Source organism: Muscardinus avellanarius (genome assembly GCF_963383645.1).
Source record: "Muscardinus avellanarius genome assembly, chromosome: 19".
Lineage (NCBI taxonomy): Eukaryota > Metazoa > Chordata > Mammalia > Rodentia > Gliridae > Muscardinus > Muscardinus avellanarius.
Genome location: NC_137805.1, coordinates 47,050,930 through 47,065,751, shown reverse-complemented (window position 1 = coordinate 47,065,751; position 14,822 = coordinate 47,050,930). Strand labels below are relative to the sequence as shown.

The 14,822-nt window shown below is 53.9% G+C and overlaps 1 protein-coding gene across 1 annotated transcript in view; it reads left to right on the top strand.

The window, feature by feature from the left end:
- Nucleotides 1-14,822, top strand: part of EFCAB8 (EF-hand calcium binding domain 8) — a gene marked incomplete at both ends in the record, with an annotated part of 48,577 nt that overhangs the window by 17,575 nt on the left and 16,180 nt on the right. Inside the window, 8 exons of the mRNA XM_080716532.1 lie at nt 1,431-1,504; nt 3,357-3,487; nt 7,522-7,589; nt 7,884-8,035; nt 9,142-9,279; nt 10,560-10,670; nt 11,530-11,757; nt 12,912-12,982. Of these exons, the coding sequence (XP_080572658.1) occupies nt 1,431-1,504; nt 3,357-3,487; nt 7,522-7,589; nt 7,884-8,035; nt 9,142-9,279; nt 10,560-10,670; nt 11,530-11,757; nt 12,912-12,982 (973 nt within the window). The remainder of the gene's footprint in view (nt 1-1,430; nt 1,505-3,356; nt 3,488-7,521; nt 7,590-7,883; nt 8,036-9,141; nt 9,280-10,559; nt 10,671-11,529; nt 11,758-12,911; nt 12,983-14,822) is intronic.

Genomic DNA, 14,822 nt, shown 5'->3' with positions numbered 1-14,822 from the left:
CCAGACCCCCACCCTTCCTGCAGGGCAGAAGTGGCTTCTGTCTGGACATAGCAGGAGCTACTGCCTTGTTTTGTCCCTGTCTCACCAGCCTCTGGTGCCCACCTTGCCCTGGCCACTGTGCTGCCCTCTGAATTAGCACAGAGGTCATGGTGGGCTCGGAGTTGGGTGGTAGGTGAGCAACTGAGGGAGGCAGAGGAAGCTGGGGTGTCAGTCAGGAAGTCAAGCGCCTGCTATTTGAAGTCTGGGAATAGAGAAGAAGACCAGATGGGCCCAGTGGGTGGACACGGGTGTGACCTGAAGCCGGTGGAGAGAGTACCCTCTGAGCCTCAGCCCTAATTCAAATGGGGACAACCATTTGCTTAATAGACGGCTCTGCTAAGGTGCTTGGAAAAGAGCACGGCGTGGGGCCGTGTCTGCCTGCATGCTCTGGGGCCTCACAGCTCCCTGGATTATGCCGGGGTGATGGTGCACACTGCAGTACTTGGGAGGCTGAGACAGGAGGATCTCAGGTTCAAGGCCAGCCTCAGAAACTTAGTGAGATCCCCAGAAACTTAGCAAGACCCTATTTCAAAATAAAAACAGGCTGAGGGTTAGTTTGGAGGTAGAATGCCCCTGGGTTCAGTGCCCATCTCCCTCCTGTGCCCATGCAGAGCAGCCCCACTTTAGCGGCCTTGAACAGCAGCCCGTCGAGCTTGGGACTTCTTGACAAGTTCTATCTGCCCTTGTGAGATGGGGCTGGTGACTTTGTAGCAGTGAAATGCTTGGCATAATCCCCCAGGCCCTGCTGCCCATTTCCTCCAATTTCCCTGGGAGTTGCTGTCAGACCTGAGGCCAGGCTTGTCTGGCATTTACGACCTGCTCCTGGGGGTGGGCCCCTGTCTGTCCCTGGCCTCACTGCTCCACCTGCCTGTGTCCAGCTTGCTTTCCCCGAGGTTCACTGGGGGTTTTTAGTGGCCAAGAGACTCAAGGGCAGGGCTGTGCTGTGTGTGCCCCTGGCACGTCAGAGGTGCTTCTGATGCATCCATGCCAGCTCTACTTCTTGGAATCTGTGCTTTCTGGAGCACATGCATATTGAGGCATGATGGTGTACCCCCAAACAATTACTTTTCAAGTGAATGGAGCCTAGGATCTCAATTCATTCTCCACTGAGCAAAGTTGGGGCTCCACAGTAGAGAAGAACCTGGTTTAGGTTGCAGGACCTGGGGAGAGTGTGGGCCCTAAACTGTTCTGTTGAGCTGGCAGGGCATGCTGGGTGACAGGTGTAGGCACCTACTGCCCTCGTCACAGTGAGGCTGGGATGAGCATTAGGCTGGAAAGGCCTTTTGGGAAGCGTAGGGGTTGCACACCAACTTAAGACGTCATCTGAGGTTTTCTTGGCTGGTGAAGGGGGAAAGCTGGTGATGTAGAACTCAGTTTCCTCCCTCCATCAGATCACTGGACCAGTGTTTCTACACAGAAACTCTTAAATGAGAAGTCCGCTTTGTATAGAAGTTACCGACTGAGGGTAAGTCCCATCTTTTCTTGGCCTATTATCACGGCAACTAACCATATACACAAACTACTCAAAAGAAAAAGCAAAAAATTGATTTATCCCCCTGGGTTCAGTCTTAGCCCTTGGAGCATGGCTCCTAAAAAGAGCCAGACAGCTGCTGGACCCCGCTGGCTCCACCTGCAGGATGAATGTGTGTGCAGGCGTGGCCTCATCCTGCTGCCTCCGCTGCCATGCTCTGGTCCTACAAACATGACCTTTCTCTTTCTTCTGTATTGCTGCGGGGCTTCTACCTGGTTTTCTCATTTCCTTTCTCTGTACGGCGCTTTCACCTTTCAGCAGTGAGAGGAATCACGTATTGGAAATGCAATCCTCTCACCCAATAGCTACTCTCACATCTGAAACAAAGTCTAAGTTTTTACCACAGCCGTGAAGATAGAGGCCCTGGCTGATGTGGGCTTGCGTTCCACCTTCTTCTCATTTACTCTGGGGCAGAGGCACAGGCTCCCTGGCTTTCCCCTGAACAACCCAAGCTCTTTTGCACTGCGGGCCCTTGCACGTGCTGTTCCCTCAGGCTGGGGTGCTGTTCCTGTGGGTTCCTCCTCTTCCTCCAGGTCCCAAGCTAACAGCCCAGAACAATCTGCTGCCCAATTCCACCTTAGCCTTCACCTTGCAGCCTTGACCTCTCCCTTGAGGGGAGGGGCTTTGTGTGTTGTGTTCTCTGGTCTGTCTCCAGTGCCTAAAACAGTACCTGGGGCTTAGTGGGCTCCCAGGACATCTACTGAACAGATGATTGAGCGGGACACTCAGGGCCAGTCCCAGTGGCATGGCCCAAGGCTCCTTGGTGCTCCCTTCAGAGCAGGCCCATGACCTCCTCTGGAGGAGGCGCCTGCTACCTCACCACGGAAAGGTAAGATTCCGTGGGAATCTTAGTTTCCCTCCAAGTTGCTCAGCATCCCAGGTCTCATTCAGTACCTTGGGTCCAATGCCATCATTGTGGTAGACATTCAGCAAGATAGTGACATAAAGCCAGGCGTGGTTGCATATGCTTGTAATCCCAGCATTCGGGAGGCTAAGACTGGAGGATCGTGGTTCGTGGACAGCCTCAGCTACTTAGTGAGCCCTTTGCAATTCAGTGAGACCCTGTTTCAAAATAAAGAATAAAAAATAGGGCAGAGGGTATAGAAGTTGAATGCCACTGGGTCCTACCCCCAGACCTGCCACCCCCCAAAAAAGATAGCGACCTAAAACCTGGCTCGGTGCCTCGCACATAGAAGGCACTGAGCAAGTGTTTGATGGCCTGGTGTCTCCAGCCCACTCCCTCCGCTCTTCGCTCTCCTCTGTTCTTTCCTAGAGAAAGGCCACAGAACCAGAGCTGGGCGATGTGTCTAGCCTGGCCCCTCTTCTACTCAGCATGTGCCATCTTTTTGCTGCTGAGGTTGCAGCAGAGTGCGTGGCCTCACGCTCCCCACACTCACGAGCAGCCATGTTGTGATAACTCAGGGTGGTAGCGGGTCCAGAAGCACTGGCTCCTGGTGGTGGGGGCTCCCCATGGAAGATGGAGTGGGGCCCAGGCTGGGAGAATATTAGCACATGCCCAACCTCTCCTGTTAGACAAGAGTCCGGGTGGCATTGGGCTGTGTGCTTTAATCATCTTCTGGGCAAGGGATGGCTACACTGCCCTGGTTACAGACCCAGGCTAGGACTGCGGGCTACATTGGTTTGTCCATGCTGTGGTCCCTAGGGGAGGCCCTTAGATCCCGTAATCTAAGGCCCCTCTGGCCCCTCATCCTAGCCATGTTCCAGGGGCTGGATCTGAAGTGTGAGTCCTTGGGGGGACTACCACTAAGGCCGCTGTCTTCCCCAGGCTCTGCATTCAAACTGGTGTCAGCAGGTCAAGTTCATCCCCCAGCTGAACCTGGTGGTCTCCTGTGCAGCCACTGAGAAGTCCTCTCTGGTGCTGACAATATTGCCAACCAGAGACCCTGAGAAGCCCAAGTACGGATCTCCTCTCTCCAGGCTCAGGCAGTGTGGCTGGGAGGGCGGTGGGCTCTGAGCGGCCGTGGACCATCTGGCTTCACTTCAGCCCTGCGTGATGCCCCTCCTGAGAGAGGACCCACCTCCCCAGGGGGCAGGGCGGTGTCATGAGGCTCCGGCCAGGCCCAGGGTGCAGTGTGTGTCTTACACAGGGTGATGGGGAATGAGTTAGAGTGTGGGCTCTGGAGTCTGGTTTTAATCATCAATTCCAGCATTGCCTCTAGTGGCAAGAGTGTAACAGTCCTTTTATATCCACCAATTTATACCCACAACTCAGCACAAAAGCCAGCTCACAGGAAGTAGGCAGAAAAAACCACTTCCGAATGCAGGAGTGAATATGTCATAGTGGCACAACCTGTAATGCTAGTACTTGGGAGGCTGAGACAGGAGGATTGCATGTTCAAGGCCAGTCTCAGCAAGTAGTGAAATTCTCATTGACCTAGAGAGATACTGTTTCAAAATAGAAATAAAAAATAGGGCTGGGAATGTATCTCTGAGGTTGAATGCCCTGGGTTCCATCCCCAGTACACGGCCTGTGTTCTTTATCTGGTAGCATTTATTCTTTGGAGATGGTTCTCATCTGTTTTATTCATTCTGTATTTCTCTACTCTAGCGTGAGTTTTTTCCCCTCCCTTCCTTCCTTCCTTTCTTTCTTTCTTTCTTTCTTTCTTTCTTTCTTTCTTTCTTTCTTTCTTTCTTTCTTTCTTTCTTTTTCTCGCGGTACTGGGGAACCCCATTCTACCCCCGAGTTATACCCCGAGCCCTAATTTTTTTTTAGTCTTTTTATGTTTTGAAACAGGGTCTCACTGAGTTGCGGAGGGCTTCACTAAGTAGCTGTGGCTGTCCATGAACCATGATCCTCTGGTCTCAGCCTCCCGAATGCTGGGATTACAAGCATGCGCCACCACGCCCGGCCTTCCCCTTTCTTTTTTATTTTACTTACTTATTTACTTTTTGCAGTGCTGTCAAGCTCTTATGCATGCTAAGCAAGTGCTTTTCCACTGAGCTACACCCCTAGCCTCACCTTTTATTTTCTTTTTAAAAATTGGTTATTCATTGCACACATATATGTTAAATGTATGTGCATGTAAAAATTAAAACATTGTAATATAAATAAGCTTGGAGCATACAGGGCCCCTTTCTGGTCTCACGGCTTCGTGGTGTACCACAGGGTCTCTCTAGAGGCCAAGCGCCTTCCTTTCCCTCCTGCTCCAGGACTTCACCTCGGGTCTCAGGACCTGTGACACTTGCTCCTGAGCAGGCGGAAAGATGAGGTGGCCCCAGGCGGGTCTTCTTGGGAGGCAGCTGACTGGAGGCCCATGTAGAGGAGTAGCTGGTGTGAGTCGGGCTGAGGGCCATGGGCCTCATCTCTGTTCCTTTCTTGAGGTGCTTTCCAGGGGAAACTCACCCCTGGGCTCTTAGGGTGATTGAGATGACTCCTCACTCTTTGACGGGAGCCTGAGGCTTCGGGTGGGGCTGGAACTGTCAAACATCTGAGCTGGGGCTGCTCAGACCTCAGAATCAGGCCTTTTAGCCCCAAAGTCCTGGGACGGGCCTTGAGTGGAAGGAGCGTCTGCGAAGGTCTGCTGCCCGAGGGTTTGGTCTTGGCCTTCGTGCTCTGGATGGCCACGTGGCGGGACTGTGTTTGGCGCTGGCGTGCGGAGGCCACTGCTCTGCCTCGGTGGTTCTACTAGTTTGTTTGTTGTACATGTTTCAACCGGCTTCTGGCTTTATCAGCTCCTGATGGCGGGGATGTCAGGGGCCACCTCACTGTGGAATGAGCGGCTCACTGCGGCTGGCCCTGCCTCTTGTCTGTAACATGCCTTCTATCTTCCTGCTGTAGCTACCCTGGCCCCTTGAGGTTCAGGCACACTCCTGCCTCAGGACCTTTGCACTGCTCTTTTCTGCTTGGTATGCTCTTATATTCTGACCAACATTTCTGTTATGAAATACTCCAAATACATACAAAATAGAAAAAAATAGTAATACTCTATCATCACCCAATACCTATACTAAGTTAGGACTTTCCCAAGTGTCTCAGAGAATATCAGATAGGAGCAAAGTTCTAGAATGGGTTTGAGCAGAGGACTGGTGCGATCTGACTGGCGTGTTGTGAGTACTGGGGCAGAAACGGTGGTGGGAACCCCAGTGAGCGGCCATTGTGACAGCTGAAGCCATGTGTGATGGTGGCCTGGGGCTGGCCATGAAGTGGAGATGGAGGACTGGAGATATATAATGTGGTGTATGTTGGAGAACATATTTACACACACACACACACACACACACGCACACACCCTCTTCCATCTCATCTGGATGTAGTACAGTTCCTTGGGCGGCAGGTGGCATCTTCATCCTTGAAGATGGCCATCCTGGAGTGTAAGGGCCGCGGGCAGCTTCTGGCACTGAGCTAGACTCCCCTCTGGAGTGGGACTCGGTCTCCAAGGCTCCCCGCAGCGGGGCCCCTGCGTTCCTCAGGGCTGGAGCAGGAGTGAAGCTGGCAGGGAGCCGGGGTGCTGGCCAGCCAGCCGCAGAGCGGATCCCAGCCGGGGCCCTGCATGGAGATTTCCGTGGTCTGGCCTTGGCCTCCCTCCCGTCCTCTCCCCGTCCTCTCTCCGGCGCCCCTGCCCCAGCCACACAGCCTTGCACACATTTCTTCTGTCTGAAGCTTCATGACCCCCACCCCACCCCATGGCCGGCCCCTTCTCCGGCCTCAGCTTTCCTGCGCCCTCCTCAGAGAGGCTATGCAGTGTGTCTCCTTCGGTGCCCTCTGCCCAAGGCACCCGCTTGTTCCCCTGGCAGGACTCGCCACGGTGGTAATGGTCCCTCTCCCTGTCTGTCCACGCCCTTGCTGCTGTTCTCTCCAGAAGGAAAGCTCCATGGGGCAGGGATGCCAGAGCGATGCCTCTGGAGCTGGCGGGAGCCCCAATTTGTGCTGAATCAATGAAGGAATGCACCAGAATAGTTCCTCCCGGTCCTTTAGTGGCCATCCTTTCAGGCATTTCTCTGCACATGAATGTATAGAGGGAGACAGACCCGGTTTGACAGTAGATGAAATACATGTTCTTTAATCTATTCATCTGGAAGCTTTGATTTTTAGAGAAATCCTTGTGCCTATGGAGCAGAGATGTAGGTAGGAGTGGAGGTTATGAAGTCGTCTGGACTGACAGGCGCCGCGTGGTGAGAAGTGCGCAGGTCGGCCGGGCGGGGTGACACCCGGGCAGGCCAGGTCAGTGGAGGACATGCTGTATTAGAAATCTAGGGCACCTTATGCAGGGGCCTTCGGCTTGGGCTCTGGAGGGAGCATTCGGTAGAAGAAGCTGGCCCGGCAGGATGGTGTGGGCAGGGGCACAGGGCAGCCCCCGAGGGCCTGATCTGCAGCCCTGTCTGGGTCGCACCTGGCCCTGCCGGGTCTCTTCCTTTCTGGTGGCTTGTTGCTGAGCCACAGCCACCCTGGGGCTGGGTCCTGACCCCCACAATTTGCTAACTGTGTGACTTTGGGCAAGCTTCTTATCTTCTCTGCTTAGGGTCCTCATCCCTGTGGCTCAGGGCTGACGTGTGGGGTCCAGGTGAGCCATGAACTTGGCACCCAGCACAGGGACCAGCACCTAGAGAGAGCACAGCACCCATGGACCCTGGGAGCGCCCTGCATCTTGACTTGGGTTGTGGCTTGAGAATGCCTATCCCAGGATAATTGATTTGAACATCAGGTCCTGTTTGCCTTGCAACGAGGCCCAGTGCTTTCTGAGTGTGAGGACTTGCTCCGCTCGGGGGCCATCCTGCCTGACGCGGGCGGCTCCTCCGCGGGTGTTGGTTTTGCAGTTGCTGCTCCACTGCAGTCTGCAGGCTGCCCGCTGAGTCCTGGGGCTGCTCCTCTCCTTGGATGAAGGGTAGTGAGTTTTCCCCAGGCCCCCTCCGGTTCTCCTCCTCCCCCAGGTCTCTGAGGCTCCCCGAGCGGCTGCTGTCAGCCCTGCAGCCCTTACCCTTTGATATTGTAGGTCATCAGTGCTGAGTTTAAGAAAAGGAATTCTTTGCTTTGATTACTGCCCAGACAGGAACTTCCTGGGTAAGTGATCTTCGTGTCCCCAGAAGCTGCTGGACGGGCAGAGCTGGGGTGAGGCTTCTGGGGACCCTGGCCTATCAGAGCCAAGGAGAAGGCCTTGCAGCTTTAGGGGGGAGGCTGGGGGCAGTGTGATGACATAGGCTCCAAATGGATTGGAGGTGGGGAGGGTGGACAGGGCAGTGACTCACCATGGCGACCCCGCCCCCCCGGCAAGCCTGGCAGGGATCTGAGGCCTGGCCCTGGAAGAAAATCCCCAATGCAGGCCCCAGGTAGCTGATACCCATTTCTTTACCCCAGTGACCGGTGGTTATGACCCCCGCATCCGCCTGTGGAACCCTTTAGTCTCAAAAAAGCCTATTTGGCTGATGAAGGGACATCAGACCTCAGTGACCCATATCCTCGTGAACAGCAAGAACAGCAACATCCTCATCAGCATCTCCAGTGACAAGGTGCCGCCGGGCAGCACCACATCCTCTCCAGAAGCCCCAGTTCTGCTCCTCGGCCCAGAGCCTGGGGGTGGTGATCTGGCTCAGCCCCAGGGCGTCCATGTTGGGAGGAGTCTGAGGCCTAGAGAGAGGCATGGGCACATCCCCGTCCATTTCACGCCTGGCCGAGAGCCTCGCAGGAGGTGTCCCCAGCAGAATCACCATGAAGGGCTCTGAGCCCGGCTCTGCCCAGTCTGCCAGGGCAAGTTCCTGCGGGACCCAGACTGATTCCTTACTCTGTGGCCCTGGGCACGTCCCTTCCCTTTTCTGGCCTCATTCTTCTCATCCATAGTCTGTGTTGTTGAAGGGTTTATAGAACAGGTGGTGAGAGCAGGCTGCACCTGGCGCAGCGTGTGGGTGATATGAGTGATCCCCATCCCTGCCCTTCCGCACCCCATCCAGACCTGCACCTAGTGGGTGCCTCCTCCTCAGCTGCCCTGGCCGGGGGATCTTAGTGCCTGGACCCCCAGCTGGGGCCCCAGCACTTTGCTCCTGTGCAGCTGCAGGAGGGGTCCCACTAGGTACAGGTCTGGGTACTTCTCCCTCTGCTGGCTTCTCCGAGCATCCTGGCCAGCGTGGGGGTGCAGGTCAACAGCCCCAGGACCCTCCTGTAGGGAACAAGTGTGTGATTTCTGGGACTCAGTGGATGGAGAATTCAGGGTCCCTCCCCAACACACACCTTGCTGTCTGGAATTCTCCCAAATGCCTGCAAGCTGGTGTCACCACCTCTGAGGCTGCAGAGATGGGGGCGGGGCAGGCTTTGCTGAAGTCCTCGTGGTCAGCAGCGGCAGAGCCAGGGTATAGACCGGCTCTGGACTTCAAGCTTACCGGGGATCCCTCTGAGTAATGTGGGCCCTGGGAGGAATTCCATGGGGCCTCTGGGGAGGCCTGGGTGGAGCTCTGCTCTGCTCTCGCCCACCATGTGCTGGGGTTACCAGGGTGTAAGCAGAGCCTCTCTGTGCAGGGTGCTGGTTGTAGCAGTTACTTAAACAAGTGGGTATTGGTTGGAGGTGCTTGTATGGTATGCCCCCGGGGACCCACCCTTGTCCTCTCGCCTGTTTCCCACCCAGAACGTCCGAGTCTGGGACATGCAGGACTACGTGTGCCTTCAGTCCTTGAGTGGGAAGCTGTTTGCCCTGGGAAACTGCCCCATCACCAGCGCCTACTTCCACAACAACGACAACACCCTTGTCTGCAGCACCTTTTCTGTGAGTACTGTCTCAGGAGGAAGGGGCCACAGCAGCTGAGGCCTGCTGTCCCTAACACCCAAGGGTCTGTCTCATCCTGTCCGTCCCAAGGTTTTCAAACCTGCTGGGCTCTGGCCTGGCCTGTGAGGCTCCAGCTCTTAGGCCTCCCAGAGAGGCAGGTCTGGGCCTTTGCTCCATCCCCAACAGTGCACCCCCTGGTGTCTCCTGGGAACACATCTGCCCTGGCGGTTCTGGGGGGCCTTCCCATGCTGCTTTGGCCCTGTCATGGTCCTGTGATGTCCTTTCTGCTAGTCTTCAGCTGCGGGAAGGCAGGAGCCATGCCTGAGCAGCTCTCTGAAGGAGAGGCCCCAGAGAAAATGACCAGGAAGACTGCCTTTGAGTTCCAACCTCACTGGTACTCATGAGAGGCTGGTCCTGTCCCTGGAGGACAGGAGAGACTGGAACGAGTATGGGGTGGACTGGCCAGAGTGGTGGTGGGCCATGGTCAGGTGGGGGCCTAGATGTAGTAAGGACAGTCAGCATCCAGCAGCAGGAGGTTCTGTCTAGAAAGAAGAGGGTGTCAGTCGAGCTCCCCCGAGGCCTCGTATCCTTTGTTGGCCCTGCCACTCTAGCAGGTGACAACCACACGTCCTCCTGTGCTCTGCCTGGCTCTCCCCCAGGCTGCATATCTGTTGGGAAGGCCATGTGGATTCTTTCATCTCTGCTGAGTGCTGGACTGGCTGCCATCTTTTGCCAAATTAAACAGATCTTCAAAGTTCATTTCAGGTCATCAAACATAGTCAACCCTCTGCTGTTTGTCAGAAGCTGAGAATATATCAATAAGACACTGTCTTGTCTCTCAAGGAACCTACAGGGTAGAAGAAAACCAGATAATTTCAGTAGGAAGAGCTATGTGTTAGGAAAGTGCTGGCTGCCGGTGTGTCGTGAGCTCAGAGATCCTCAGCCTAACCTGGGGTCCAGTTAGCTGGGGAAACAGCTAACTTCCCACTCAGGAGGGAACCCTGGTTGAGGCTTGAACAACTCAGAAGTTGCAAGCGAGAGCAGCCTTGCACTTGGGCCTCGGGGTCCTGGGAACACTAGGGCTTGGGCGGCCCCGTCCTCAGAGCAGGGCCGTGAAGTCAGGTGAGAGTCTGAGCAGGCCCCAGGAACCTCGCTGGCGGTCAGGATGTCTTGATGGCATGATTATCGGAGGTTTCTCCCTGCGGCCGCTCGTGGGAGGGTCTTCTCATGGAGGGAAGAGCATCAACGGCTCAGCTGCCTGCCTTGCTCCTCACCTGCAGATTGGGATCCTGAGTGGCTATATGGAGGCCCAGCAACTTGTGAAATCAGGGAAGAACACAACTCATAGCACGCCCCTTTGCAGTGTCCTCTACAGCAAGTCCTTTAAGCAGGTGAGTAGCCAGGTTCACAGGAGGGTCCAGTGATGGGCAGGACCCAGGCCGCCCCGTGTGCCTGGGTCTGCATCCAGAGACCAAGTAGCTGCCTGCAGATTGGTGGGCAGGAGAGGAGGTCCGAGCTTTGCCAGCTCTTGTGCTGTCAAACCCCTTGGCCGCCATGGCAGCCTCTACGGGGAATGCTATGGGACGCTGGTGATGGTGCCCTTCCAGGCTCCCAGCATGGTGCTGTAAAGAGCCCTGCTTTCTCCAGAAGCCACAGTTTGTCTGTCTGTTATGGGAAGGAAGGGAGGCCCAGGCAGTAGATGGCATCCTGGGCTCAAGGAGGTCTCTGGGTGGGCAGGGCAGCTGGGCCCAAGCAATTGTTTCTGAGGGAGTAGGAGGAGCTGCCAGGGCCTCTGCCCACTCCCACTTCCGCCTGGCATAGACTCTGGACAGGGAGGGCCGCAGGGGCCGCAGAGGCCACCTGTGGCAACGCCAGGCCTGCACTGACGTCTCTTGGCTTTCCTTGCACCCTGGCTCCTGGAACCGTCTCTCTCACTCCCTTAGGGCCTTTTGTTTGTTTTTAAAGCATCTCCAGACCTTTCTAGGTGTTCTCAGCAGGAGGGCAGGCTGTGCCGTGGCACTGGGGCATTTTTCTGAATTCAACATTTTTCTGAGTTAGAGATCATTTTCTCTGGCTAGATTCTGATAAGTACCATTTTCAAGTTCAGGGCACTTTACCACACTGATCTCTAAAGGAGCAGCCACAGTTCTCATGACCCGTTTTCAGGTGTGGCTCGTGGGCCTAGAGTCCCCTTCTCCGGTGTGTGAGGGGAGGGCCGGGCCGCCTCCGCCACTCACGTGCACCCCACAGGTGGTGAGCGGCTGCCTGCAGGGTTCAGTGTGTGTATGGGAGATCCTGACGGGCAGGAAGATGATGGAGTTCTCGGTGTCGGGTGGCATGCTGGTGGAGCTGACCACCATGGCGCTGGATGAGTCGGAGCGGTGCCTGCTCACGGGCCTGCGTGACGGCACAATGAAGATGTGGAACTATGGCAATGGCGAGTGCCTCCTGACCTTCCCCAACCCCGACAGGATGGAGGTCAGTTGGGCTCCTCAGCTGGAGTGGGGTGGGAGCTGGAGGCTCCAGCCACAGCTCGTGTGGGCCTGGGATGTGCCATTGTTCATGTCTGACAAAGGCTGTCCCAGCCTCCCGAGTCCTGGGATCACAGGGGTGTGGCCCATGCCTGGCTAGCATCCATTACTCCTGCTCTTTAAGTTTGTTAGCAGGTCCTAAGTTGCTGAGAGCCTCACTAAGTAGCTGAGGCTGGCTTCGAACCTGTGAGATCCTTCTGTCTTAGCCTTCCAAGTGCTGGGATTACAAGCGTGCGCCATCATGCCCAGTGTGACATCACCTTTAAGCAATTCAGAAAGAACACTTGGTCAGGGGCTAGAGTACTGGTCCAGACCTTATCACTTAGTATGTATGTATGTATGTATGTGTATATGTATGTATGTATGTATGTATTTGCGGTACTGGGGATGGAACCCAGGGGCATTCTATCTCTGAGTTACACCACCAGCCCTATTTTTCATTCTTTATTTTGAAACAGGGTCTCACTGAATTGCCAAGGACCTCACTAAGTAGCTGAGGCTATCTGCAAACCTCGATCCTCTGGTCTCAGCCTCCCGAGTGCTGGGATCACAAGCGTGTGCCACCACTCCTGGCTCACTTAGTATTTATTTAGCCATAGCCAGGCTACTTGCCTGTTTCCCAGCTATTCCTCCCACGAAGTGGATGAGGACAACCACCCTGTCTGCCTTCTCTAGGTCTGTCACATGTGCTGGTCTAAGTCAATTAAGTTAGATATGGGTGTGAGAGCACCCTGAACAATCTATGCTGGCGTGAACTCTGGAGAGTTCCCGTCATCATCAAGGGTTCTGACTTCTTGCTTGGTAGATTTAGGAAGACATCCGGGGCCACAGCCACACACTCGGAGGAGCACTAAAGTTCTGTTTTAGCTGGGCATGGTGGTGCACGCGTATAATCCCAGTACTTGAGAAACCGAGACAGGAGGATCACAGTTGGAGGACAGCCTCAGCGAGTAGGGAGACTCTTGTCAACCATTTGAGACCCTGTTTAAAAATAAAAATAAAATAGGGCTAGGGGTTTAGCTCAGAGACAGAATGCCCTGAGTTCAACCCTTTGCATCAAAAATGAATAAATAAAGTTCTGTTTTCTTTCGTCTTCATCAGATCAGTGGAATTGTTCATATGAACAAAGCGTACTACATGGCGGGGTGGAATAAGAGGATCACCAATTTCATGTGAGTAGGAAGCTGCACATGGCGGGCGAGGGCAGCTGGGCATCCTCTTTGTTCTGGTTCCTCCACTCCAAGCAGGATGCAAGCGGTGGGTAAAGCCGTTGCGGCCTCCGCCCATCTGCCCGTTCACTGCTCAAGGCTAACTCCGTTCCTCCTGGAGCGTCTCGCCGAGTGGGGGACAGTTCAGTCGGTTTGTTTGGGCGCCTTATAAACAGCACATTTATTCCTTACCGTTGTGGGTTCTGGGAAGTTCAATCCCCAGCACCAAAAAGGAAACAAAACCTTCCAATCCCAAATGTCTAATTTCATCTCTTACCTGCCATACGACACTAGAATGCAGGCGCAGTGCAGCCAGGTTCTTTACATATAACAAAATGCTTTACCTCCAGCTTCTGATAGCAGGTTCGACATTTCCATCTGGGACCTCATAGATTTTTTTTTTTTTTTTACCATTTTACTAACAATATCTGTTCAAGATTACTTAGCTATTTTTTTCTTTTCTTTTCTTTTTTTTTTATAGTGCTGGTGATTGAACTCAGGGCCTTACACATGTTAGGAAATAGTTCTTCCAATGATCTTCTAATAGAAATTTAAAAAGATTGAGGGCTGAGGAGCAGCTCAATGGTAAGAGTGTTTGCAAGCCTGCACGAGGACCTGGATTTGATTCCTCGGCACTGAAAAAAAGAAAATTGAGGCTTTCTTTACAGCACTCCTCTTTTCTGTGCCCTTGTGAAGTGGCCCTTAGTGGATCAGGCATGATGATGTAGGCTTTTTCTAGCAAGCAGTTCAAAACTCTGTCAGCCTCTGCCCATCCCCCAGTAGGAAAACCATTTGTGCATTTTTAGGAATTTATGACAGCAGCACCTCACTTCTGGTACCAATGTTTGTCCTAGTTTCTCAGGCTGCTATCACACAGTACTACAGAGCTGGAGGCACACACACAGCAGAAATGTTTCTTACAGTTCTGCCGCCTGGAAAGTCCTAGATCAAAGCACCGGTGGAGCTCGAGACTCTTTCAAACTCTGAGGAGGGCTGCCCCTCATTCACAGATGGCCGTCTTCTCACTGAACTCACATGGGGGAGGGGGGATGGATTTTTCTGGGGACTCTTTTATAAAAGGGCACCCAACCTCTTTATGAGACAACCCCCCCCCCCCCCCCCCCGTGATCTAATCACTGCCAAAGGCCCCACTTCCAAATTTCCTCACAATGAGGATTAGGTGTTAACATATGAATTTGGAGGGAATACCTTCAGGCTATATAGAATAATCAAATAATTTCACTTATTAAATGTTTTGAATAAGCTAGCTGTGGTGGACTACACCTGTAATACCAGTACTTGGGAGGCTGAGGAAGGAGGGTCACAGGTTTGAGGCCAGCCTCAGCTACTTAGTGAGACCCTGTTTCAAAACAAAAATGGGGCTGGGGGTGTAGCTTTGAGGTAGAATGCCCCTAGGTTACATCTCTAGTATCAAAACAAATAATATTTTAAGTCCTGTTAAAAGAAAAAAAGCAATGCCAGGCGTGGTGGTGCACGCTTGTAATCCCCGTGCTTGGGAGGCGGAGACAGGAGGATCGCACAGGTTCGAAGCCAGCCACGCTTGCTGGCTTAGGAGACCCTGTTTCTAAATAAAAATATAAAAATAGGTCTGGGAGTGTAGCCCAGAGGTAGAAGGGCTTCCAGGAACCCCAGTACCACCAAAAAAACAAAACAAAACAAAAAAAAAACCAGAGGTTCCTGTGGATTTGGTGAAAACCTGACTTAGTCTTGTTTGGGAGTGCTCAGAACAGCTCGGCAGGGGTAGTACCGAGGGTCAGCGGGAGGGCACTGGGGATAGGACACA